Below are 27328 nucleotides of genomic sequence, written 5' to 3'. Positions count from 1 at the left end.
ATTAATAATACGATAATTAACATTTACTAATACATAATTAAAATCAAAATTTGTGGTTTTGGACCTGGACCTGAGCTTTCATGAACTAAGAAAATTTGTATTTTTATTAACAAACGTTAACAAAAATTAATACTGTAACAAATGTATTTCTCATTGTTACTTAATGTTAGTTAATGCATTAACGAATGTTAAAGGGATAGTTCACCCAAAAATGAAAATTTTGTCATTATTTACTCCCCCTCAAGTTGTTCCAAACCTGTATGAGTTTCTTTCTTCTGTTGAGCACAAAAGAAGATATTTTAAAGAATGTTGGTAACCAAAGAGTTGATGGTAGCCATTGACTTCCATAGTTGGAAAAAAAAATACTATGGAAGTCAATGGCTCCTGTCAACTGTCTGGTTACCAACATTCTTTAAAATAAAACTTTTACAGGTTTGGAACAACTTGAGGGTGAGTAAGTGATGACTAAATTGTAATTTTTTTATGTGAACTATCCCTTTAATTAATGGGACCTTATTGTAAAGTGCCCCTAACTCATTATGTAGATATTATTAATTAAAAATGCTCAGTGTCCCACAGATATTATGTATTCTCATTTTATAATTTTAAAAATGATCCCCAGATTAGCACAAATATCTCAGAAGAACGTTAGTTTTCCACAGTTTAGTTTTCTACACACAATAATCATGCTGGTTCCAGTTAGCACACAAACTGCAAACCACACTTTGGAATAGATACAGAACGAACTGAACAGATTTTTGGCAAATGTAGTAAGTGTAATGTTAGTAAAGGGGTCAGTTTTGTTCACTCTATATCTATACCCTTTATACCTTTGATCTCCATAGAGACTTCAGTAAAAAGCTCCTCCTCCATCTGATGCTGGGCTATAGAGGCACAGCAATTTTTACACAGACTTATGAAATCCTGACTATGCATAATAAAAGTTAATAAAACACAGTATCTTACCCTCCTCATCAGACACATCCAAAACTTCTGTCATTGTCTCTGGAACGTTCAGTTTGTGTTTCTCTGTCACAGTCTACAGTAGTTGAAATTAACAAGCATTCAACATATACACTGTACTGTTTATGCACACATCAAAAGTTATTAATATGTAAAGTCAAGGATACGTACGGTTGTTGTTGTGACTATTTCCTCAGTAACAACTTTCAGAGTGTCCACCACTGAGATGTACCCCAGACGTTTAGCAATAGAGAGTGCTGTGTTTCCGTTCTGAGAGAGAAAGAGTGTGAGGTTAGAGGAGTATGATTCAGAATTAATATCATTTCTGCGAGTACGAGTTTGTCCCTCACCATGGTGACGGCATTAGGCTTGGCCCCATGCTGCAACAGGACATTGATAATGTGTGTATTTCCCTGCTGAGCAGCTTGGTGAAGTGGCGTGTAGCCATTCTGAAAAAAAAAAAAAAACGCTCCATCAATACAGTAAACAGATCAGAAATAACAATTATCATATGAAAAATCAGTATACAATGCAAAAAGCTGAAGAATGTCAGACATGAAGAATTTTATAGAATACAAAATAGAATATTTAGCTCATAAAATTAAAAATATTATATATAAAGAAATAATAATACAATAATATAGTAGATAAATAACAGCATGCTTGTTGTGTATAAATTAATTCATAAAATATAACAATTGCAGTAGTAATATGCTGCTTTGGTGCTCAAGAAACATTTCTTATTATCACATTCAAAAATGATTGTGCATATTTAACAATATAAAACTCTTACCTTAGTTTTTGCATTGACATTAGCGCCATTTTGCAAAAGGAAATTAACCATTTTTACATTTCCATAGTGACAGGCAACAATAAGAGGAGTGTAGCCCAACTAGAAGAAACAAACAAATTTCACATTAGCTGAAATGTAACACATCTTAAAACTTTCTTTCCAAATGATTCTTTTTAAAAATTAAAGTACAGTAAAAGAGCCACGGTAATATAAAACTACGAGTCATGCTTACTTTGGTCTGCTGGTCTATGTTTGCATCGTGCTTGACGAGTATTTCAGCTACATGCACTCTGTCCTCCTGAGCAGTGAGGTGAAGAGGTGTAAGACCACTCTGAAAAACAAAAAGAACAAATTATGAACCAACTCATGTTTATTATTGCAGCAGTCATGGCCTAATGGTTAGAGATTCAGACTGGTAATCCGAAGTTTGCGGGTTTGATTCTCAATACCGGCAGGAAATGACTGAGGTGCCCTTAAGCAAGGCACCTAACCCCAATCACTCCCTAGGTGCCACAGATTGGCCTTCACATGTCACTTTCACTTTTTTCACTATTACATGGCTCTCTGGAATACTTCTTTCTGACTGGTCACTTGCTGAATTCTACTGGTACAATATTTTTTCTTTGTGGCCCTATTAGCAAAGTAAGGAGCCAATAGTATGGTTTCTAGGAGTCAGTAATGATCTAATTTGCTAATGCACAAGTGGACTGGAGATAAAGGTCTACGGGGACGCTGAGTAGCACAATCTGAATAAAAAAATGTAACCACGTCTATCGGAATGAATGAATTGGCCAAATCCGATTGAAATTTCATTCGGATGGTAAGGGGTGGTTTAAACCTTTTGTAATCCATTCTATATAAACATATAAACACTTGATCGGACTGAAAACTGAAACTATAAAGTTCTGTGCATGTGCATGTGCAATGATTTGGAAATGGTGTAATGACGTTCACGAGCTAAACGAGCAGCTGCTGTTATTGAATATATGAGCAATTCCACACTCGTAGCCGTGCGATATTGCTGTATATCAGCACGGCTGTGATTCGGCCGTAGGTAATCACAGCGTGCTGATATACAGCCATATCGCACGGCTACGAGTGTGATATTGCATTTATACAACCGTTCGACAGCACAAGTGTGTAAATAAATAAGAAACAACAACGTTGTGTCTTTAAAAACCCTCTTTTGTGCGAAACTATTTCCCTCCGCCACAGATTCAAATCTCAAGTTGACAGTTTAAAATTTGTGGCTGTAACGGACGTAGGCTAGTAAGAGCTGTGCGTGTAAGCCTCACTCCCCTGATCTCAAGAGGTGCTCTAGCGACTGACGCTAGAGACTGCGGTCTTTAGCTTCCTTGTTACAGCGCCCGACTCCCATGCAGGTGGACCTGGGTTTGAGTCCCGCTTAGAGCAGGCGGTTCGAACAGGAGGGGTTGCAGTGGTGCCATAACCCGGATGGGAGCGAGGTTTAGGGGGGTGAGTGTAACAGACGTAGGCTAGTAAGTGCTGTGCGTGTAAGCCTCACTCCCCCGATCTCAAGAGGCGCTCTAGAGACTGCAGTCTTTAGCCTCCTTGTTAGAGCGCCCGACTCCCATGCCGGCGGACCTGGGTTTCAAGCCTCCGTTACTAATTCTAAAACGTCACTTTAGAACTAGTAACGAAGGAACATTCAGTTGCTTCATTGAAGCTGAGAGAGATCGGCTGAACGAGTGTATTACCTGCACCTGATATTTTTCAGGTCAATCTTATATCCATGATCAGAAAATCAGTTTGAATGTCCACTGAGGACAGTTAACAGCTAAGGGGATTTCCCATGACAGCATTAGCCAGTGTATTTGTTGATTGCATCTTATGGTTGTTTAAAGTAAAAACAACTTCCTTGTTTACAACTTAGGTTCAGTCCCTTTCAATATAAAAGTCCTTGTGACTCACTCATTAAAAAAAGACAGTCTTTGCCGCCATCTAATGGTGTAATAATGTAACTTTTAAAGTCGAACTACCGTTATTCAAACTACCTTTCACTAACTAACGGACCCTTTCTCAATACCAAATACGGCATATTAGTTATATAAAGTATTCTTTATTGAACAATAATATTTAAATGAACAACTATAGCCAATAAATTGAACTTTGTACAATAGGAAATAAACACAACCAAACAATTCAGTCAAAATTACAAAAGCAGTGCTATAGTTAGTATAGGCTTTAATGAAACGAAACAGTTTGCTCTGGAACAAGTAATAGATTAATAAGACCACAGACTGCCCATTTTATATAACCAAAATGAATTAGACCTCATGTTTATCTAATTCTAAATAAGAGCCAGAGGCAAATTCCCGAAGGACTGGCCGAGATGAAGATGTTCTGGGCGGGTACATGATCACTGAACAACGGACACTGACTGGAGCATTACCGAAAGCGTCTAAACAAAATGTTTAGATATAAATCACATATTTGAGGTCTAAACAACTATATTCTCACCTGAAAAACTCTTAAAACTACATTCTGTGACAATAACAGTAATAATATTGTAAAATTATAGTGGGTTTGCTCTTCTGACAACATAGAGATTATAGATCCGACAACAAGTGGAGTGATACAAATTGTGAAACGGTTCCAGTGCCGATACTGGGGGAATATTGCACAGCTCTCAGCCAATCAGATTCGAGAACCAGAAAGAACTGTTGTATAAAGTGTAACAAATGACTGTCGTATCATTCTAAAATTCTCATTCCACTTATCGTCTGTGCAGTACTGCAGGAGAATGTCGTCCCAGTAGTCCTTTCTTCGGACTCTCATCCACAGATGTGAGAAGTGGCAGGTTTTACAGCTTGATAAATACAAACAGCACGGCACAAAGCTTCATGTGCTCTTCGTCTCCTAACCAGGACCCGAAATAGATTAATATTAATTCTGCTTTTTAAAACAAAGAAAAGAAGCGATGGTAGGATGGATGGTTAGTATGCGCCAACAGCAGGATACTCTGTATATTCATGCAGTGTGCGCATGTCAAAAGATCAAATCCGATTTGAAACTTATGTCATTTAAATGCGCACAAAATCATTTAAATCAACCCGATCACTTAATTTAGCGTTCGAGTAAACATTATGTTCGGCTTCATCAATCGGAATGATTTAATTCCGATCAAAACAAAAAGTGTCCATGTAAACGTAGTCAGTTTGGATGACAAAAATATGTTAAATATGTTTTTAAAATTTAAGGCTTTTTTAAGACCTGCACACATAAATTTAATACCATATGGGTGAGGTAGGGCATCCTAAACCGTAAAATTACTGTAAAAACAACGTTTCAAATAATACAAGTTTTAACAAAAACAAAGTTTTATAAAATGATAAACATTTCAGCCTTTAAACCATTTTTATAAATTATATTATTATTATTATATAATATACCATAAATGATTATATATATATATATATATATATATGTAATGATTTTAATTATGTTATATATTTTAGTTATGTTTATGCATGAGCATTAGCTGAGGATACATAGGCTCCTTGCTCTAGACATAGACATATATACAGATTTATGCCTCATTAGTGTCTGTTTCTATGGGCTGCTATACATTAGCCGTCCGCCATATTGGAACAGTCAAATCTGGTCAAAGGGTCAAATCTAACCTAGTTAACCTGTCTGGGGCGGTCGATGTGGCATCTACCCATAAATATCTATGGCTCAGTCTAGATCTTACCTTAGTGCCAGCATTGACGTGTGCACCCCTCTCCAGCAGTAGGGAGGCCATCTCTGTGTGCCCCTCCTGAGACGCCAGGTGTAAAGGGCTCACACCCTGCTTGGTCAATGCATTTGTCTCTGCTCCATACTGAAGCAACGCAGAGGCAATCTGAGTCTGGTTCTTCTTCGACGCAATGTGGAGGGGTGTATAGCCATTCTGCACAGAAAGAGATTAACACAAACCATCAGGTAATACATTTATGTCGTATTGCTGGAAGCAGCGACAGTCTGATATTTGTCATCTTTCAAACAATTTAAGAATAGCACCTTAGCAGTAGCGTGAGGTGAGGCCCCTTTATCCAAGAGCATCATCGCCACCTGCTGGTTATCATAGTGAGCAGCTACATGCAGAGGTGTCAGACCGTACTGTTTCAGAAAGACAAACATAGAAAGAAAAAGGACATTAGTGAACACATACAGTATTTTCAAAAACAATTTTTGTAACACTTTTTTTTAAAGTCCATCTGTGACATTCTACTAAATATAAGTAACTTTGCAATTACATGTCAACTACCAGTCATTAGAGTATTAGTAGACTGTCAATTAACACTTTATTTTGATGGTCCCCCAACAGACTTTGCAAGTGCATGTCTACTTATTGTACTAATCCCTAACCTAACAGTCTACAACTCTAATAAAGTTAGCAGAATGTCTAAAGTGGACTATCGAAATAAAGTGTAACCAAAATGATAATAAGTACAAAATGGTAATAATAAAGTTTTGACTTTCACCTTTCCTGTGTCATCAAGAAGTGCTCTTCGCTGTAGGAGGAGTTTTGCCACGTCCAGGCTTCCATACTTAGCAGCAACATGTAGAGGAGTAAAGCCTTTCTGTTAAGTGAAGGATATTTATCTTTAGTTAAATACAGACAAATACATACTATTGTACAAAAATGTGTGGTCTGTAAGATTATATATATATATATATATATATATATATATATATATATATTAAAGACATTAATACTTTTATTCAGCAAGGACATGTTAAACTGATCAAAAGATTTCTATTTCAAATAAATGTTGTTCTTTTTTACTTTTCATCAAACAACCCTGAAAAAAAGAAACGGTTTACACAAAAACATTAAGCAGCACAATAATTTTCTAATGTGATAACAATAAGAAATGTTTCTTGAGCACCAAATAAGCATATTAGAATGATTTCTGAATGATCATGTGACACTGAAAACTGGAGTAGTGATGCTCAAGTTATTTAAATTTGTAAAAATATTTCACAATATTACTGTTTTTACTATATTTTTGATCAAATAAATGCAGCCTTGGTGAGCATAAGAGACTTCTTTCAAAAATATAAAAAAATCTTACCCACCACAAACTTTTGAATGGTAATTTATATACAAAAAATAATAGGGTTATTGAAATAATATTTTATAATATATTGGGTCTGTATTTGTTTCACAGATATGCCTGCAGTCCCACCTTCGTGGAGAGCGAGTGAGATGCTCCGGCCTCCAGCAGCACTGCAGCCGTGTCCACCTGCCCTTCACGAGCGGAGATGTGAAGAGGTGTGTATCCATTAGTGGTGGAAGCATCAGGGTGAGCCATGTGCTGCAGTAACAACTGCACGATCTCTATCTGACCCAGACGAGATGCAATGTGAAGGGGTGTCTGATCCTCCTGGAGGGAGAAATGAGATAGAAAGAGTGAGAGAAATACAGATATAGTATATTTAAATTTGTATTTGTAGTCATTAATATCTGTATTTTTGCTTTCTTCGTTAAGTGTTTTTATTGACTCACTCTGGCCATGGCATCCACCAGAGCGCCGTTCCTTAGCAAACATCGCACCACCTCCATCTGTCCTGCCCTTGCAGCCATGTGCAATGCCGTCTCGCCACGCTGATGACACACACACACACACACACACACACACACACACACACACACACACAACCACAGTCAGCATTACAGAAAATGCAGGCTTTTGTAGGCTTATTTGACTCAGAGGAGAGTATAAAGGACAAGAAATGTGCCACAATGTGCCAAAGCATGAGCTAAGCCAAGGCTCTGACACTAGGGTGTGCGATATGTATCATCTATGATAATATTGTGATTATTGTTTTAATGATATGCGAGTTGGCATTATCGAGTATGTCACTCACTTTGCAAAAACATGCTTTCAGAGTCCACGCATTCACTATATGTAGCCTATTAGAATGCAGTTAGAATGGCAGCAAAACATAGTTACAAAACAAAGCTGGAGCAGAACCAGTGGGCATCTCCGAGCAACCCCAGCTAACAGGGAATGTTCTCAGATCTTTGGCTAACATTCTGGCAAAGTTCTCTCAAAGTTATGAACAAACATTCTTCTAGTAACACGAATAGAATGTTCGTTCAGAGAACTTTTAGAAGTAACATTCCCATAATGTTTGAAGCATTATAAAATGGAATGTTCACTTAATATTTGTATAACCATTAAATTTTTTAAACATTTAAAAAACTGGATGTTTTGAGTGTTCAGAGAACCTTCAGAAATAATGTTTTCATAACTTAATGTTAAACGTTCTTAGAATATATTAGACACGCACAAAGCAGTGTTTCATTACCGAATGAATCCACGCTTTTGAATGAATCATAAGGTACCAGCACAAAAACACATTTTGACAAAATTCCAGAAAAAAAAAAAACTTTTTTGGGCTTGCGGTTAAAATCACGGGCAACCACAAGCCTGAGGCCCCCCTCATTAAGTAATTTAGCCTACTTGTTTATTTACTCTTTTATTTAATAATCTACTTTATTTTTATTATCAGGAAATGTGAATCGTTGTCCATCTTTTTCCGAGCAATTGTTGATAAAGAAAAATGTCACGTCACAATATTGGAAATATTTCCGTTTTAAACCATGAAGACGAGCCAGTGGATATCACACAAGCAATGTGCAAACTCTGTGCGAGAGTGACTGCCAGTGAAGTCTCAAACCCCAGTCAATTATTCACAACAGAAAGTATTATTGTACTCACAATATTACAGACATCAGGAGAGGCTCCATTCTGTAGGAGCAAGAGAACGATATTGAGGTGCCCCATAAATGCTGCAACATGGATTGGGGTCAGGCCGGACTAGGGAGAAAGAGAGGAGAGTGTGATACAAGAGCTAAAATACTGAGCAATGAATGAGCAAGCAGTGGTTGAGTCAGCAGGTCAACAAGAGGAACCACTCCCCATTAAGTGTGAGCAGAAGAGATCCACTCTTATTTGCATTCATATTACATTAAGATATTTGGCAGACACTTTTATCCTAAGCAATTTACATTGCATTCAATGTATACATTTTAGCAGTTCATGCATTCTCTGGGAATCAAACCCAAGACTTTGGCATTGTTAGTGGCATGTTCTACTGTTTGAGCTACAGTAATAATCAGACTCTACAAAGTTTAATTACTCAACTGTAAATAATTAAACTCCACAAAGTTACATGGCAATTTAGATATTATTCATCCTAAATAGTATGCGAAATGGGGCACAGTCACAGACTACTAAGACTCTCACCTCAGTGATGGCCTGGATTGAGGCGCCATATTTAACCAGCAGCTCCATGACTTTCACTCTGTTCTTCTTGCAGGCAATATGCAGAGGAGTGAAGCCATTCTAAAAGAAACATAAACATATTTACTGTACATACATCTCTATGTATGTTTCAATCCAAAGTTGCTTATTTAACCTATGCACAAATTTGGAGTGTTGTAGTCAAACCACATAAACTGAGACCAAGTCCAGAGTGTGTTGAGATCAAGACAAGAACAAGACTTTGTAGGGTTGGGACCAAGACAAGACTAAGACCTAGACAGGGTGAGACCTAGTCAAGACCAAGTGCAGGCCAGCACTCCTTAAATTCATCTAAAAGATTTACATTTACTGCCTGAGAAATGTCTTACATTTAATCAATAAATATAATTAGAACAATGAGACTGTATAGAGCTGTTAGCAATCAAATGAAATCACTAACAACAAAATTAATCTTTGCACTGCCGAGGTGGCACAGAAGTTGCCGAATTGGTACAATTAGATTAATGTTTTAAATGATACTTTGATACTTTTAAATATGAAACTAAGGCCCTGTCCCAAATGGCACCCTAAACACTCACGGCCTTCCTACGAGTCCGCACTTTCGTGACGTAACGTCACTTTGACTGTTGGGAAGAAGTCTGCCGCGGAGCTCGCACCAGTGCGGGCTCAGCAAAAGTGCGCATCGAGGGCGCATATCGGCCATATCGGCTCGCGAGCACCCTTCTGAAGCCTAAAATTGACAAATGGGACACCCTACGGTCTCGTGGACTTAACGGACACGCGCACGCGGCAGCCATTGTAAGTCCACAAGACCGAAAGTGCGTAGAAGTGTGCCATTTGGGACAGGGCCTAAAACCACCGGCAGGTAGTGGCAAAACACTTAATGAGTGAGTCACGGAGTCGATTCGCTCAAAGCAGCTGATTCATTCAGTAACGGAAAACCGCTGTGTGTTGCTTGGAAACACACAACATTTTCGTTTTGAATTTGTTTGGAACTATTTCCGTTGCCAAAATAGCAAAAACTTTAAAATTGTGTCTAAAATGTAAGTTACTTAATATTAACTTCTTGTTTAACTTCATGCTCATATTTGTGAAAACAGCTCTCTTGCTCTTGTGATATTGCTTAATTATATCATGTTCTAATATAAAAAAACAAGTTCTTATACAAGTATTTTTTTGCAATCACATCTTGAATTATTTTGGGTGTTTGTACTCATTTTGGAGAGTTTCTTGACACAATACCCTGTTAATTGCTGACCCAGCACAACAGTGACAACAGAAATCAAATTAGAAATAAGTGATTGATTGTATTTGAAGCAGGAAGCTTTACATATATTCAGGTTAATGAATCTAACAAATAAATAATGCACCAGCATTATTTCCTTTTAGTCTGAGACCCATACAAGATCGAGTACAAAAGCGTTCGAGACCAAGACTGAAAACTTGAAACCAAAACCGGTCTCAAGTACTACAACACTACATTTGGGTAACAAATTTGGATACCAACGTAGTAAAATGGGTACTAACTATAGTTGGATACCAAATTACAGTTATTAGAATGTCTAAAGCGTGAAATAAATTGAAATAAAAAATAAAGTGTAACCAACATTTGCAAATAAAGAACCATTTCCATCAATGTGCCCTAAGAGAACAAAATCGCAACATCCTAGAAAATTTGCACAAAATATCTGTAATAAAAATCGAAGTTGCTTCAATTAGGGAAGCCACTGTGGCTTTTTTTCATAAATGACTTAAGCCTCAGAGCGTGCAGACGAAACGCAATAAACACTGTCGTGCAGACGAAAAACAAAGCACTGTTGGCCAGAGGAGAACTGGCCCCCCGACTAAGCCTGGTTTCTCCCAAGGTTTTTTTCTCCATTTTAACACCAATTTGCCACTTGTCTGCCACCTGATGTCACCTGATGGAGTTTGGGTTCCTTGCCGCTGTCGCCTCTGGCTTGCTTAGTTGGGGACACTTGACATTTTACTTGACATTTGATATTCAACAGTGCTTTGATCTGCCTGCATTGACACTATTCTTTAAGAGCTGCTGTGCAGCCAAATAACGTACCAGCTATCAATGTAAAGCTGCTTTGACACAATCTACATTGTAAAAAGCGCTATATAAATAAAGGTGACTTGACTTGACTTGACTGTCATGTTATCTTGTGTTCCGAGGCAGATGCTTGGTGTTTGGGAATGCAATTGTGTGAGACAGACATTTCCAGACTTTGGCTCAGGCATTTTAGAATGACCAGACATTTGAGATGCCGTGCAATGAATTTGGCTCACTGGTTAGTCCAGTTATCCAATCACATCCTCTGTTGAGTCAAAGTAACATGAGTTTTTTTGTTGCACATCAAGGGATATATTCGGTAAATGTGTTTCCATTGTAGCTTACACGGATGTCTTCTTAACAGATAAAAAAATTATCCACCTCAATTGAGTGCATACCTTTTTTATGCACATTTTTTTAATTTATGCACATCTTGGTTTTTATGTGATAAACCAAAATTTGCATAAAAATATGTGGATGGAAACATAGCTACTAATACTTGCTGATTAACACAATGCATATTCATTTTATCGTCTATCAAAGACAAAGAATTACCAGTGCTCTGGCATTAGGATTCGCTTTCTTATCCAGCAGTAATTTTGTGACTCTGTAGTGACCACAGTGGGCGGCAACATGAAGGGCAGTCAGGTAGTCCAGTGTTACATCATCAACCGGTGCCTTGTGTTGCAACAGGTGTTTCACACACTCAACGTGATCACCCTGAGCAGACATGTGCAGCGGGGACAGTCCGTTCTGTGTGTGGAAAAATAAAGAAAGAGAGAAAGAAATAGATCAGCCTGAGATCAAAAAGTGCTGCGGTGGTACCATGGAGCATTCATACTGTGAGATGATACCATGGTATTGAATGATTACCATTCATGTACCATAGTAAACTACTTTTCAAAAGTTTTTTAAAGGAAATTATTACTTTTATCAAGCAAAGATGCATTAAATTGATCAAAAGTGATTCTGTTTCAAACAAATGCTTTTGACCTTTTTTTGTTTTGACCTTTCCATTCATCAAAGAATCCTGCAAAATATATCACGGTTTCCACAAAAAATATTATGCAGCACAACATTGATAATAATGTAACAAGAAATGTTACTTGATCACCAAATTAGCTTATTCTAAAGATTCACATTACACTGAAGACTGGAGTAATGACTGCTGAAAATTCAGCTTTGCCACCACAGGAATAAATTACATTTTAAAATATATTAAAATAGAAAACAGTTATATTAAATTGTAATCATATTTTATAATAGTACTGTTTTTACTGCATTTTATAAAAAAAAAAAAAAGATTTATTTTTGATTTATTTTTATATTTTTGATTGCTTATAAATCATATGAAATGCTTTTTTGTTTTGTTTTGTTTTTTTAAATGTAAAAATGCAGAGTTTTCTGTGAGGGTTGTGTTTAAGATTAGAATTAGGGGATAGAATATACAGTTTGTACAATATAAAAATAATTATGTCTATAGAAAGTCCCCAAAAAACACGGAAACCCAACATGTTTGTGTGTGTGTGTGTGTGTGTGTTTATATAAGCATAAGCATTAACAGTTTTTAGAAAGCACTTAGAAACGTGTGGTTCCATGTACCTTGGTCCGTGCCAGTATGGGAGCTCCTTTTTCAAGCAGTATTTCCACTGCAGGGTCATGTCCACTTCTGGCTGCACAGTGCAGTGGTGTCAGCCCATCCTGTTCAACAGAGAGAAGACAGAAACAGACAAACAGCATATATTAAAAAAATCCACAAACACCCATCCTCTCGCTGCTACCAATTTTTTTTTAAATAAGATACCCTAAACAGTCTGAATCAGCAATCATAATGCATTGCTCACAAAAAGCTATTCATTTCTTATATTGAAGTAATAATTCTTTCTCTGTTAACAGTAGAGGGCGCTTGTTTTACAGCATTTTGATGGTACTATTGATACTCACCCTTGTCTTGGCATCAATCTGAGACCCCCTATCTAGCAGCAGAGCAATCATGTTGGTATTCCCTCGTTTGGAGGCCACATGAAGAGGGGTAATACCATTCTAAACAAAACAGTACATCTTTTAGGATAATGTATTCAAACTTGGAAAAAAGTGATTAAACCAAGACATTATCTGCTGAAATCCAGGGAAAGTAAAAGATGAACTGCAAGTATTTGCTTCATATATGTGAAATCTGATAGTATATGAAATTCATGTTATACTAAACGATAATTCATTAGATCGACTGCACCAAAATTTGGTTAACTGTGACATGCACATTATCCCTGTACAATGATAGTTTACCGAAAAATGATAATTGTGTGATTTCAGTGAATAACAACTTAAATATCAGTCATTTCCTTACAGAAAGCTATTGCATGGATTTAAGACTTATATAATATTTGCCCAATTGTAAGTAGTGCATCCCAAATCCTAGTACACTGAGTAAGGCAAACATGCTTGGACAATATATGCTATTTATTCGAGATGGAAGAAATAGCATGAAGCTGTCCTATGAAACATTTAAAAGTATGTACACTTGAACAAAAAGTATGCTATTTTAGTCAATATAAGTTATGATCAGTATATGATCATACCCTGGCTGTGAAGTCTACAGCAGCCCCTCTGTTGAGCAGCAGCGTGGCCACATTTACATTACCGTAGTGAGCAGCAATATGCAGAGGAGTGAAGCCACTCTGTTAGAGGATGGAATAGTATTGGATAAAAGAAGAGATAGAACAAGAGAAACAGAATAAAGGTAAATTTGCCAGTGCTAGTCTTCCAACTAATTTAAAACATCTGTCATCCATGATCTATCATGCAGCATTCCAGTGAATCATCACATTTGTGCAAAAACTTAAAAGAAAGAAAAGAATGTAAAAGTAATGTCTGGATTCTCATCTGCTAGCAATGGATCCAACCATGCACTAGAGTGAAGGAAAAGTAAAAACTTTGATGAAATAAGAAACAGAAAGATTAGATTTGTGCATGTTATATAATATATGAGCACATTCCCAGTGTCATATGAGAGAGATGAGAAGTTTCTCAGTGACAATGAAAGGAAAAAAAAGATGATGAACAAAATATCTGAACAAACAAATGTTATTCAGCAACTACTCACTACATATTGCTAAAGATGAATGTATAGATAGAAAATTGGCATTGTCTGTCTTACTGAGTTCGTTTGATGGTGCCATTTTTTCTTACCTTTCCATTCTGACAGACATGGTGCAATTTAAAAAACAGAATTAACAAAAAGGTGCAGCAAAATGTGACCGAGAGACTTCTACACAGACAGTGAGAGTGACAGCATGAGTTCACATGCACAATTAAGAGTTAAACCAAAGTCCCTTTAAGTCATTTCACTCGGCGGCCATCTTTGAAACGCCTCTTGAGTGGCTATTTCAGTCATGCAAGTGCAGCTCCTATTTCTTTGAATGGGGAAACATCAAATTCTCCAAAGCTGTTCACCAAGCTTAAATTTCATATTTGAAATCACCAATGAAATCTGACAACATGTGGTTTCTTTGTGCTCAAATAGCTTTAAAAAAGCTTATTTTTTAGGCTGCAGCCACTGCGCAGTCCTAAGTGCGCGTCTCAGAACACCGATTGTTTCTATAGCAATCGGAGCTTCTAACGGCGGCTGCAGTGATACGATGATTTTACTAATAGGCGACTGGCTCTTTTATTTAGAAGGCGGGACTTATTCTGCCATATTGCGTGTTGCATTTTCTCCCATTCATAGTAATACAAGTGCACCGTCTTTCTAAATATAAAGTCTTTGGTTAAACGTCTGTTTAATCTGTTAGTAAAATCATATTAAATAACATAACGAACCCCTAATTCCTGCTCAAAACAGAGCATAAAACATGTTGATGAGCAAGAAACAACCATACATTTTGAGAAAACGGTGTTGCTACTAAAATAAAAACAACAATGTGTCATGCACTACAAGACTCTACTCTTCCCATGCACTGTAAAAGAAAGATTCAGTGTCAAGTAGCACATTAGGCTTTACAAGAGTTGAGAAGAATGCAGGATTCTGCTGAGAGTCTTAATACCTCTGTAGTCCTGTTGACCATCATCTGAGGGAGTCGCACATGAGGAAAAAATATGGTATTTTTATTAATATGGCATTTTTTTTTTTTTTTTTACGTTTTTACATTTTTATCTTAAAAGGATCTTCCAAAAGCATGACTATAATTCAGTGAAGATAAAAAAAAAAGCCAAACAAGTGTTCTAATATCAAACTCTATTTGTTCGAAATTAACAATATTTAAATAATGAATCAATACATTGAACATATTTATGTGTCCGCAGTGTGTGTACACAGCCATCCTACTGTGGTAAAATTCCATCCGGATGTATGCGCTCAAAAAACAGCATGTTTTTGCTTCCACTCAAAAATGGGCATTTACAATATGTTATAATAAATGATATGTGGGATATTTTGAGCTGAAAATTCACAGACACATTCTGGGGACACCGGAGACTTACATAACATCTTGTAAAAAGAGGCATAATTGGTCCCCTTTAAGTGACAACATTAATAAATAAAAAAATAAATATAAAAATCCTTCAAAAATGTACTGCGGTACTATGATACAGTGACTGTATAACAACATGTTAACCATATTGATATACTATGGTACCACAAGTTCAAAGAACACCATGGCACAATGATACTGTACATGTATCATATAAAAAAAAAAATAAAAAAAACATTACTATGCTAAATTTTTAAACAACACAGGATACTGTCATGACACCATGTCTAAAAATGGCATTGTCATGGTGAACATCCTCAAAACCATGTTATTACAAAAATATACTGTACATGTCCAAAAACCATATTAAAAAAAGGTACAAAAGCTGTCACGGTGTCACCCTTTCAAAAGGTACTAATATGGACTATTTAGGTAGTTATATGCACTCTCTACGTACTAATATGAACCCTTAAGAGGTAAATGAGGTACAAAGGTGTTCCTTTTGAAAGGTTACTGCCCCAGTGACAGATTTTGTACCTTTTTTTCTGAGAGTGTAACTATAGTGCCATCTTTAAAAAAGTATGAACATTAAATCCCCACTCCTTTACTCTCTTACCTTGGACTGGACATCAGCATTATGGTCGTTCTGGAGCAGCAAAGCAGCAGACTTGGTGTCATCCTTGCGGGCAGCGATGTGGAGTGCAGGCAGGCGGACTTTACCTTTCGTGTCATGTTCCAGGAGCAGAGAGACCACCTGATTATGACCCTGCTGCAGAGCAATGGCCAGAGGAGTGAAGCCATCCTAGAAATGGAGAGAACAGATAGACAGAGATTAACAAACAGAACCAACTCTTTGTTCAGATACAAAAACCATAACCAGCTTGACCAATATGCAGGTTAAACTAAGGTAGTCCAGCTGATTAACCACCTAGACCAGCATGAACCAGCAAATGAACAGGTAAGAAACCATACACCACCAGCTGGGTTTTCTAGCAGGGATGAATATGATTTTAAATCATTCAAGATTGAGATTTCACTTCCATCTAGTTTTAGACAGTCTTTAGCTTGCATGTTTGATAAACAATATTGCATATTTAGTCAAAGAAATGAAGCAAGTCATCAAAATCACAATCTATGGAAATGTGTAAACACTCTCTTCTTTTAAAGAAGACCTATTATGCCGTTTTGCAAAGTCTTGATTTTGTTTTTAGAGCGTACTAAAAAAGCTTTTCATGCTTGAATGTTTAAAAAACGCATAATTTTTCACATATTTTACATTGTTGCAGCACCTCTCTTCCCAGTCTGTCAGTAACTCTATGGCTGCTTTTTTACACTGCAAGTCTTAATGCACAGATCCGATCTTTTGACCATATCCGATTTTTTGGCCAGTGTGTTTACATTCACTTTAGACGCGACTGGTATCCGATATCTGTGTTTACATTACTTCCTGCCGTAAAATGATTGTCATTGACAGTTTTACATGCGCATGGTAGATCCTCGGGTTTTGAATAAAAATTATTTATATATTTCATGTCGAGTGGCCATGATTACGTGTCAGAATGGATAAGTTAACAGCTGTCAGTGTAATGGATGAATTGCAGCGCAAAATCTGACTGAACGGATACAGACCAGAAAAAAAAGGTAATTTGCGTTTGATATTTTATCTACAGTCATTAGTTTTAGAATTACATTTTTTTCGAGCGAGCTAAGGAGAGAGCGAAAGCGCGCACGTGAGAGAGATAGCTACAGTGAAGCTTTTGGCTTATAAGAAAAACAACAACGCGGCGGTCTCTTTTAAATTAACCGGGCAAAGGTTGAAATTGCTGCGAATTGGTGTTAAAAAAAAAAAAGCTGCGAATTTTTAGTGCGAGTGCATACAAGCACGTCTGCTTCATAATACAACATTGAAGCTACCTTTTAGTGAGCAAATGTGTCGCCCTCGCCTTGTGGTGGCTTGGAATTCCAATGGGAATCGGATATGCGTGTTTAGACATGGGTCGCATGTCCAGAGATCGGATATGTATCGGATTTAAAACCACATTTGGAAGTGGCTCAGATCGGATGCGAAAAAATTGGATCTCGTGTGGATTTTTGTGTTTACACGTGTGCAACTAATTCCGATCTGTGTCAGATGTGAGCAAAAGATTGGATTTTTTGTGCCAGTGTAAACGCAGCCTCTGTCTCTATGAAGCCCCTCCTTCCGAAAAGCACAATGTGCTCTGATTGGTCAATGTGTTGCGACTGGTCAACTGCTTTGAGCATGTTTTGGAAATGTCACGCCCCCTTACCATAACCACAAGTTTCAACACACTACTAACTAACTCAACCAGGCCTCGACCCCTTTTTTTGCATCTGCCTTGTGGGAATTATTTAAATGAGGGATATTGTGACATTTATGTTCGCAGAATAGAACTCAAGACTACAATCAAGGCATTTCAGGGAGTTCAGAAACAGTGCTTACTGATATAAAGAATAACTCCCTTTGGAGTGGACTTTGTGCTTTGTAACTTTGCTGACCTTTTTCATGCTCAAACAGCCACATTACCCACTAAAGAAAGTTGAAAATGTAAAAAAAAGCAGGTCCTTTTTAAGAGACACCGATACTTGTATGGGCACGTCGGAAAGAATGGAAACACACACACACACACAACACTTGCAATCCCAAACCTCTGTAGCCGTGCTCTGGTTTCCACCGTTCTCCAGAAGATATCGCACAACATCCAAGTGATTCTCTTGAGCAGCCATATAAAGTGGAGTGAAGCCATTCTGTAGTAACATACATGTAGAGTAAAGCTTAATATTATAACAATTTATTAAATAATAAATTAATTTGTATTAAATTTTATATTATCATTATTATAATTTATACTTTTCTCACCTGTGATTGGGAGTTTACATCTGCTCCTCTTTTCACCAACAACTTTGCAACTTCTTTCTGCCCAGCCAGACAAGCAATATGTAATGCAGTGTTCCCTTTCTGAAGACGAAAGGGAGATACATATTAATTGTGCACTTTTTTGTGTATGAGTATGTTAGTACTTGTGTGAATCACAAAGGAACAACACTGAAAAAAGCTGAAAATATCTATAATAATATATTTAAACAACAAACTATTACTTCAGAAGCAACATTGCATAAGATATTAGGACTTATCAAAGAAAAGTATCCAAAGTATCATTTTCTTACCTCAAAAGAAACTTATGAACTAATCTAACACAACTGATCCTTCGCCGGGAGTTTGATTGACAGGCGATCTAACCAATCATAATGCCAAATCCGCCGTTATGTCCAGCAAAGCATCAGACTAACGTCGGTGGACTTTACTTGAAAATGGTGTGTACTGACGTCTTTCCGCGGTTGAAACAACATTCCTTCTGATGTTCATTCATGTTTGATGCTATAAATTAACTAGTAGGAAGAGATGATCGGTTCACGAACCACTTGAACTGAGGTACTACAGCGATCTGTCACGACACATTAAAGAGCCACAAAACAGTATTTATTGTTTAAATTTCTTATAAAATTACAAAATATGAAATTTGAGACTTTGTTTAATATCATAAGCAACCTGCTCTGCCTTGTCTGTCGACGCGTTGTTAGTGTCTTCTTTGCTCCGCAATGTATTTTTCACTGCGTGAGAACATGATGTGTGGCGCCAGAGCAGCATGGCTTGTCAGGCAATGCAAAAGTAACTAAATCGGGCAGGTCTTTGCGAACGGAAACTTATGCTTGAAACAAGAAAAGCTATTTGCCAATGGAGACTGCAGGAGACATTTGACCTGATTCACTCCCTGCTTGCATGAAATTGCAGAAATCTTATCAGGCAAAAAGGACTTTTACGAATCTAGTCCATAATAAAACAAATGTTACGCAAACCACTAAAACAATCACATTTCTGCCCAACACAAAGTCTCCAAAGCTTTTGTCCTTGCAGGATAGAGCTCTCTGCTGTCTGTGTGATTGCTGGTCATTTGTTTATAGTCCCTGGCTTGTGTGGGTGTGTCTGTTTGGCTCTGTGTGTCAGATGACAGGAGTCAACCGAGTCCAACTGTACTCATCATATCACAGTGCTGGATGACTGGCATTCCATCAGATTTACTCTCTCTCTAGCCATTTGGGAATCACATAACCCTCTCTTCAGTTTGTGAGTGTTTAAGTGTGCTTAACCTTGGTTGAAGAGTCCACGGTCGCACCCCTCTCCAGAAGTTCCTCCACCAGCCCCACATGACCCTCTTTGGCTGCTAGATGGAGTGCATTGAGCCCATTCTAAGTGCAGAGGTAGACATTTTCTATCAGTGCAAATTTGACAATAAGCTACGATGCAAAACAAGACAACAGCACATTTTGCTAATGATAAATAATAGCAATACAGCCTTTTTTGGCAGGAAAATTTGACAGGGGTAATACTAGAAAAAAATGTTTCCTATACTCTACACTAATAGATCACCCATGTGCATTTTCTAGATTGATTACTAAATATAGGAAATTGTTATGTATAGCTCTAGAAAAAAAGATTAAAAAAGATTAATTAAATGATTAAAGATTATGGTTAATATGTTAAATATATTATTTTTTATATTATATTATATTTATGTTATATATATATTTTTTATTTTGTTTTGCTTTTATTTTATTTTATCTTAACTTTTTCCCAGACCCCAGTTAAATCCCTGAAGAGTAGTTTGGAAATTTGGCAACAGCCTTTTTTCTAATTACAGTGCAATGATCATTTTAGCCATTGTGAAATGTGTAATTCATTATATCATGTCAAAGTCACTTATGTTATTAATAAATCAAGCTTACATGTTAAACGTGGAATTTCAGTGTTTAATCTCTTTTTCTGGAGCTGTAAATAAGCATTCCCCTTATTCAAACATCACCACCTGTCTTAATTTACTAATGCACCTCATTCCGTATTTGATGGGTAAATCATGACAGCTCTTGTGTAACAGTGTGGCTAACATTCAGACACATCAGTAAGAGCAAAGAGAATTAACTAGACTCTAATCTCATTTATTTGGATAATGAAAGCTGGAGGAGTTTTTGCATCTGGAGAGAGGGATTCCGGTGAAAAAGTGGGCGGGAAAAACCAGATAAAACATGGGCAGATTATATTGCAATATCACTCAGCGAGGATTAGAAGAGTGGATTTAAGAGAAAACAACATGGAATGCCTGTTCATTGTTGTGCTGACATGCTCATTACTGGTCGACTCCAGATGACATCATAATGGATAAATGTCATGGTAAAAACTATTAACACTGGAGCAGAGGCAAATTCAGCCCATTACATAATAAAGGGGTCACAGCAACCCTATGACATTTGTCTCTGATGTCATTTCAGTCCATTTTAATTGGAAATTGGAATAACAAACAAAATTGCATTGCATTGGATAACAAAATATCACACAGTTGCATTTAATCCAAAAAATAAATAAATAAATAAATAAGACAGGACAATCACATTTTTCAAGCAAAATATGTAATAAAAAATGTAAAAAATCAGTAGATATGCTATTCAATTGGAACACACTGTGACTGTCAAATTAAGTGAAACATTTCTTCTACATTTTTATCTACAGTCTTGTTAAACCAATGTTAGTGTAACATTAAGGTACTTAAAACACTATAGGGGTTTAACAATATATCATCACAATATATCGCAATACAAAAATGCAACAATATGTATCGTGGATAGTGACAATATGTATTGTTTATAGTTTAACCAATAAGAAAATTAGTGTGTGAGAAAAAGTTTAAAGAGTTTTAGTGAATGTACTACATTGAACTACTATATAATGTTGAATATAATGTATAATAATTCAATGGGGGAATATTTGTAGGTCCTGATAATGCCAAATCTCGTGTGTTACCAATAAAAAGTGGCCTACATTATTTTAAATATATGTGCAAGCATATTCATATTTTTTCTGTATTTTCAGCTTCAGAATCATGAATATTTTTATTGTTATCAGCATTGTCCTGTACATTGGGTTAGCAGCACCAAGCCTATCATCTCCACCCCCAGTGTAATACCAAATTTAGCATTTTAATCAACAGTTAATTTTTTGATAACATTTTATAACAATAATATTGTATTGTGATATGTATCGAATCATGAAATGAGGATATCATTACATCCCCATAAAACACTGATTTATTTTCTCTTTTTTCCCTGGGTTGGTCATGGTTTCCGGGTATTTGTTTGCTACTATAATGACCTCAACACTCAGAACTACAATTGCATCATATTTATATGGCACACCCTGGTAAAACCAGTACCGTGAAGATGATTGGTTGACAATTTTGTAGTTCGTGCCTGTGCCAAACCTCGTTGAATGGTATTTTGCATGTAGTATCTTCTGTTCGTTGATAAAAGTTGACTTTATCATATATCTGACTAGAAACACTGTTTTATTTTATGTGCATGTTTGCATATTAAGACTGTTCAATTTCAAGCGAAACCATTTTGTATTGACTTCACACATAAGATCTATTTACCTTCAATATATTTGTTGATATCAGTGCATTGTTATGCCAGGGGTAATTTGTAAGGAATGTCTGAACACAGCAGTGCTGCGACAGCGAGAGGGTTTGGTTATGCAGAAGGTACAGAAGGTCGGGAGTGTGAACAGCTGCCAGAGATACGCATGAGTAAAAAGCCTTTGATATACTAGAAAGAACTGCCTGGCAGAGAACTAGCTGATTATGTCATGATGGCAATGCAGCATTTGTTAGGAATCAGTATCGCTTTCTAACTTCATAATGCAATGTGTGCTAAAAAAAAAAAGAAGCAGCATGCATTATTTCTAATAATCAGGATTACCCTTCCCTCACAAAGGACAATCTATTAGGACTTTCTAAAGAGTGTATAGCTCAGAGTTGACAGAATATGTCTCTTAAGCTGGAAAGGAGTTTATGGCAACCTGCTTCTTGGAAAACATAGGCCTTCAAATTCAGCATTACCCAACAGACTTTGTCTCCACAGATTAGATTATATTCATATAAATACATAATCTAAAAACTGTGAAATGTCACTGTGTGCAAAACTTCCAGTTGTTGAATTTTTTTTTAATTAAGTTTAACTATTGCAACAAAAGTGTGAAATAGTAAATGGAGGCTGAGGAAACTGATGACAAAACATTGCATTCATTTCTCTTTTTTTTTGTAACGTTGAAATCCTGGTTAATGGAAAAAGTTACCTGGTTGCATGTAGAAATATCCTGTCCGCTCTTGAGGAAATCCAGAACCTTTTCAACATTACCTGCTCTGGCTGCTCTCAGAAAGCTGGTGTTACTGTCCGACTGTAGGAAAAACACATCAAGAAAAACAATAGGAAACATTAGTCCAGCTCTAGTAAAACAATGAGAAATTACAATGCAGTATGCAAGTGATAAAAGTCAACGCAACTCATTTTACTTCCGTAATATGACATATTTCCAAGTGAAACAAGATGTTAAATAAGAACAAATGCTGGGTGAGCTCATATTTTTTTCAATCAGGATGGTCCTTCTGATAATGTACATTACCATTTAAAGGTGCAGTATGTATGATTTCTGTCCGCTAGAGGCCTATTCAAAACAAAGGCGTAGCTTGATGACGCCAAGTTTGAGAGTGGAATCTTGGGACATGTGGTCTTCACCACGACGGATGGTGCAAAAGAATAGGGATAGGACTCGGGAAGAAATCATGTTCATGGATGCGATTATTAACGTTACTGTAGTATGAAGCAGAGCAGGAGCGAGTGTTGTGTGAGCTGAACGAGGCCGCTGGAGCGATTACGCAACACAAGCCTCATGAGCAGCAGAACTTTTATTATGCTGCAGTCGCCGGCGCCGCTTCCAATTTTCCGGTCATGAGTATGAAGTAATGCAGCTCTCTTTATCATATTAGATACATTTGAGAGTGTAGAAAATGATGTTATAATGTTACTCTGTGTGTTCGCTTGGTGGCTGCTGTGAGACATTTGTTTGAGACACACTGCAGTGAGATAGATCGATTTTAGAATATCATATTAAATACTGGATGGCTTGTGTTGATAAATGGCATGCAATTCATTTTAAAACGTATTGTATGACGGAGAAAATTCTGTATTACTGTTACTAAAAATAAAGCTACATCTGATTATGCTATGTTAGCTACTTGACAAAATAGTGTTTTTCTCTAAGGCATGGTAAAGCATGGTACTCGCAAAAAATCAAGAAAATTAGATTTAAAAAATAAGACTAAACGTGTTGGGCTATATAACAATAATTAGTTTTGTGTCTATAAATATATCAAAACAGTTGCTCCCTTGTCTATTAAAACGTGTAATATATTAAAGCGTATTTGGTGTTTCCATGGTTTCTACAAAATAAAACCGGAAACCGAGGCAGACCGAGGGTTAACAAGGGTATGACGCAATTGACAGGCGACTCCTTACACGTCCCGGAGCCTTGGTTAACATTGCAATTTTCTCACAATTTACAAATAGTTGGAAACATTTGAGATTTTGTAAGTACTCAAGTGAACAAAATATATAACACTGGCCTAGTGGTTTTTGGATATTTTACTGCAAAAATCTTACATATTGCACCTTTAAAAGTGTAGGGTCAGTAAGGTTCTTTTGAAACGAAATTAATATTTTTATTCAGCAATGATGCATTACATTGATCAAAAGTAACAGTAAAGACTTTTACATTGTTACTTTCTAATCATCAATGAATCCAACAAATTTGAGCACCAAATCAGCATATTAGAATGATTTCTGAAGGATCATGTGACACTGAAGACTGAAGTAATATGCTGAAAATTCAGCTTTGCCATCACAGGAATGAATTACATTGTAACATACATTATAATAGAAAAAGATGTTATTTTAAATTGTAGTAATATTACAGTTTTAATGTATTTTTTATTAAATAAATGCAGCCTGAGCAAGTATGAGGCATTTAAAAAAAAAAAAGTATTTGTCATTTCAGGATTCATCAAGTTTATGCTATGTGTTTATGTGCGTGTATGTTAAGTTTTTCATTTCAGTGGGTGTATCTCCTTTTATCAGAATTGTGTGACTGTGACTCTGCTAAATATAGACAGCAAAACAGAATGAAGGCAGCTGACATGACACACACACACAAGCACAGATCTGAATGCGTGTACGGTTATGCACTAAAAGTCTTGCCATGTGAAGAAGAAAATTAACGCTAAGATCAAATTTCAGATTTGGCATCAATCAGCAAACATGTGTTGGTTTGTACTGCTAGAGCAATCCTTTTAAAGTCCTTGACATAAGAGTCACAACTGTGACAATAAAACCTGCATGTGCAATACCAACACAAAATCTTCAATGTACCGGTAATGTTGTACTGGGACAGTACATTACCTTTCAACAGCTGCACAAAATGTATTAAGACATGCAGACAGTATTATTAAAATATTAAGACCTTTAAAATTCCAGAAACCTCTTTTATAAGACTAAAGTCAAGCTTTTTTTTTTTATCAGTCCAAGCTAGCATTCAGGTATTTTGGTTAAAATAGAAATGACAAGAGCATTGGCGCCAAGCTCTGGCAGCAGTATTTAGAACGCTAATGAATAAATCAGTACCTCTCAGGTCATGTAGAAAGTAAAGCATTAATGAGTCAGGCCATCACAGTCTATTGACCCAAATGTTCGAGGCATGACCTCTGCTCCTTTTGAGGTTAAGAGGTCACATTTGAACACGTGTGGGATCTGAATAAGACTTAACCACTGGAAATAGACACTATACATTTGTTCATGAAGTTGCCCTGCACACGTGCTCCACTATTTGAGCTCACATTGGCAAGAAAAGCTCAAATCTGGCTCGCGACACTTCCTGATTCCATTCCCCCCTTCAATACCCATAAATTACACTTTCCATAGCAATAAAAGGGCCATAAACTAACGAAGACTTTTACATTAGTGATGATCATGTTACCTCTCTGAGGTACTTAAATGAAGAAGTTACTAAAAATCAAGTATAAAAATGAATTAAACACCTAAAAAGTCTAAAAATACTGACTAGGGATGCACTTGGCCGATACCAAGCTCATGTACTCGTAAAAATACCCACGATAGCAAAGACCGATACCTCACGTGATGTAACTGACAGAATTTTCCGTGCACAGAGACACCGGCGGCAGCAGCAGAAACAATGTCAGCCTCAGGGGTGTGGAAATACTTCAAAATTAATGATGACAACCCACACATTGCGAACTGCATGCTTTCAATCACAATTCGTTATCAATTAGTGAAGGCGGGATAGGCGGAATCGCGCTGAATGACACAGACCAGAAGCGCTCTCTCTCTCTTTCTTGCGCGCGATCCCAGTTCTCTCAGACAGTGCGCGATCAGTTCTCCTTGCGCCTGAATGGTCAAATGCGCACATAGTTGTCAAAATGTCCATCGTGTGGAGTATCTCACGTAAATATAGTCGGTTATGGCTTAAGTGGACGTAAACATTTCGGTGAAAACAGGATATGTGTCAGTATCCATGGATTCGGTCTTAAAGGGGCCGTAGCCTAATTAAATATTTGTCATTAATGTTAAAACAATAAAACAACAAAAGATGTAAAATAAATGTATTCATGGTATATAAACCTACTGTATCTGAAAAACAAGTTTATTTAATTTGTATTACTAGAGTTTTTGTTGTATTGTTTGTAATTTGTTTGTAAATTTGTTTTTATATAACAACAATTATATATATTGGTAATTATGCCCTTTGAAGGTTATTAAGTTTGTGAATAGTTGTAATAGTTGTAAATAGTTCACCCAAAAATGTATATATGTTTTCATCATTTACTCCACATCATGTTGTTCCAAACCTGTCTGACTTTCTGTGGAACACAAAAGATGATATTTTGAAGAATGTAGGTAACCAAACAGTTTTGGTGCCCATTGATTTAGATTGTATGTACAAAAAACTGTGACATTTCGCAAAATATCTTCTTTTATATTCTACAGAAGAAATAAAGTCATACAGGTCGGAAACAACATGAAGGTGATTAAATAAATGATTTATTTTTGGATGAACAATCCCTTTAAAGGTGCAGAATGTAATATTGACAGCTAGTGGTTGAAATGGGTACTGCAGTCCAAATTCAGAATATTGGAGAGAGTTGTTTGCCCCGCCCTCTCCTCCTCAAACTGGATGCTCACATAGGTTGCCAGATTGAGGACACGCAACAGGAGAGAAAGCGTAATTGACAATGGAAGGCGACGAGCCAGACAATGTAAGTCGATTCGTTGATTTATCCGTGTTTTAATATGCCTCTGGTCATAGAGCTTTTAGGATGGATGCCGAGGCTTTTTAGGTCTGCGATCTCTGACCTAGTTTAATTGCTGGCTTCCATGGCTGCAATACGCTGTGTTTTCCGCCAACTGGCAACCCAGGGGGGCGAAATACTATTGGGTAAAATGGCAGTGGGCGGGATCGAACGGACAGAAACAAAAACAGACATTCCGACACAGAAAGCAGAACGTAGAACGTAGAATAACTGGCTGTAGTTTTCGGAGAAACAAGTATGTAAACCTAGCATGATTCCTAAATATCTGCAAACATGTTATGATATTATGATTAAGCTTTACTACATTAAAAAAAAATTACATACAGCACCTTTTAAGTTAAGATCTGAACATTTGAATGTTCCAATTGAGATCTTAACTGCTATCGCCATGTTTACAAAAAGAATAAGAGAAGATTGTGAGTTAGGAATGTGCTGTTTTATGACCCCAGCATCCCAAACACAACATATGCTGGTCTTTTCAG

The 27328-nt window shown here is 36.8% G+C and overlaps 1 protein-coding gene across 13 annotated transcripts in view; it reads right to left on the bottom strand.

The window, feature by feature from the left end:
* The window catches only part of ank2a (ankyrin 2a, neuronal), a 79669-nt gene that overhangs the window by 31064 nt on the left and 21277 nt on the right, over positions 1-27328 (bottom strand). For 9 of the 13 annotated variants that reach the window (XM_051889107.1, XM_051889065.1, XM_051889151.1 and 6 more), the window contains exons 2-24: positions 22763-22864; positions 19729-19827; positions 18440-18538; positions 18229-18327; positions 16178-16363; positions 15136-15159; positions 13672-13770; positions 13037-13135; positions 12695-12793; positions 11648-11845; positions 9019-9117; positions 8491-8589; positions 7272-7370; positions 6952-7149; positions 6244-6342; positions 5780-5878; positions 5472-5669; positions 1989-2087; positions 1757-1855; positions 1314-1412; positions 1135-1233; positions 967-1039; positions 831-884 (exon numbers count right to left, since the gene is read on the bottom strand). In XM_051889107.1, the coding sequence (XP_051745067.1) occupies positions 831-884; positions 967-1039; positions 1135-1233; positions 1314-1412; positions 1757-1855; positions 1989-2087; positions 5472-5669; positions 5780-5878; positions 6244-6342; positions 6952-7149; positions 7272-7370; positions 8491-8589; positions 9019-9117; positions 11648-11845; positions 12695-12793; positions 13037-13135; positions 13672-13770; positions 15136-15159; positions 16178-16363; positions 18229-18327; positions 18440-18538; positions 19729-19827; positions 22763-22864 (2518 nt within the window). The remainder of the gene's footprint in view (positions 1-830; positions 885-966; positions 1040-1134; positions 1234-1313; positions 1413-1756; positions 1856-1988; positions 2088-5471; positions 5670-5779; positions 5879-6243; positions 6343-6951; positions 7150-7271; positions 7371-8490; positions 8590-9018; positions 9118-11647; positions 11846-12694; positions 12794-13036; positions 13136-13671; positions 13771-15135; positions 15160-16177; positions 16364-18228; positions 18328-18439; positions 18539-19728; positions 19828-22762; positions 22865-27328) is intronic. The other 4 variants (XM_051889082.1, XM_051889118.1, XM_051889089.1 and 1 more) reach the window with 1 other exon arrangement.

The sequence above is a fragment of the Ctenopharyngodon idella genome, chromosome 1 (genome assembly GCF_019924925.1).
Source record: "Ctenopharyngodon idella isolate HZGC_01 chromosome 1, HZGC01, whole genome shotgun sequence".
NCBI lineage: Eukaryota > Metazoa > Chordata > Actinopteri > Cypriniformes > Xenocyprididae > Ctenopharyngodon > Ctenopharyngodon idella.
This window is presented reverse-complemented; position numbering and strand designations above follow the sequence as displayed.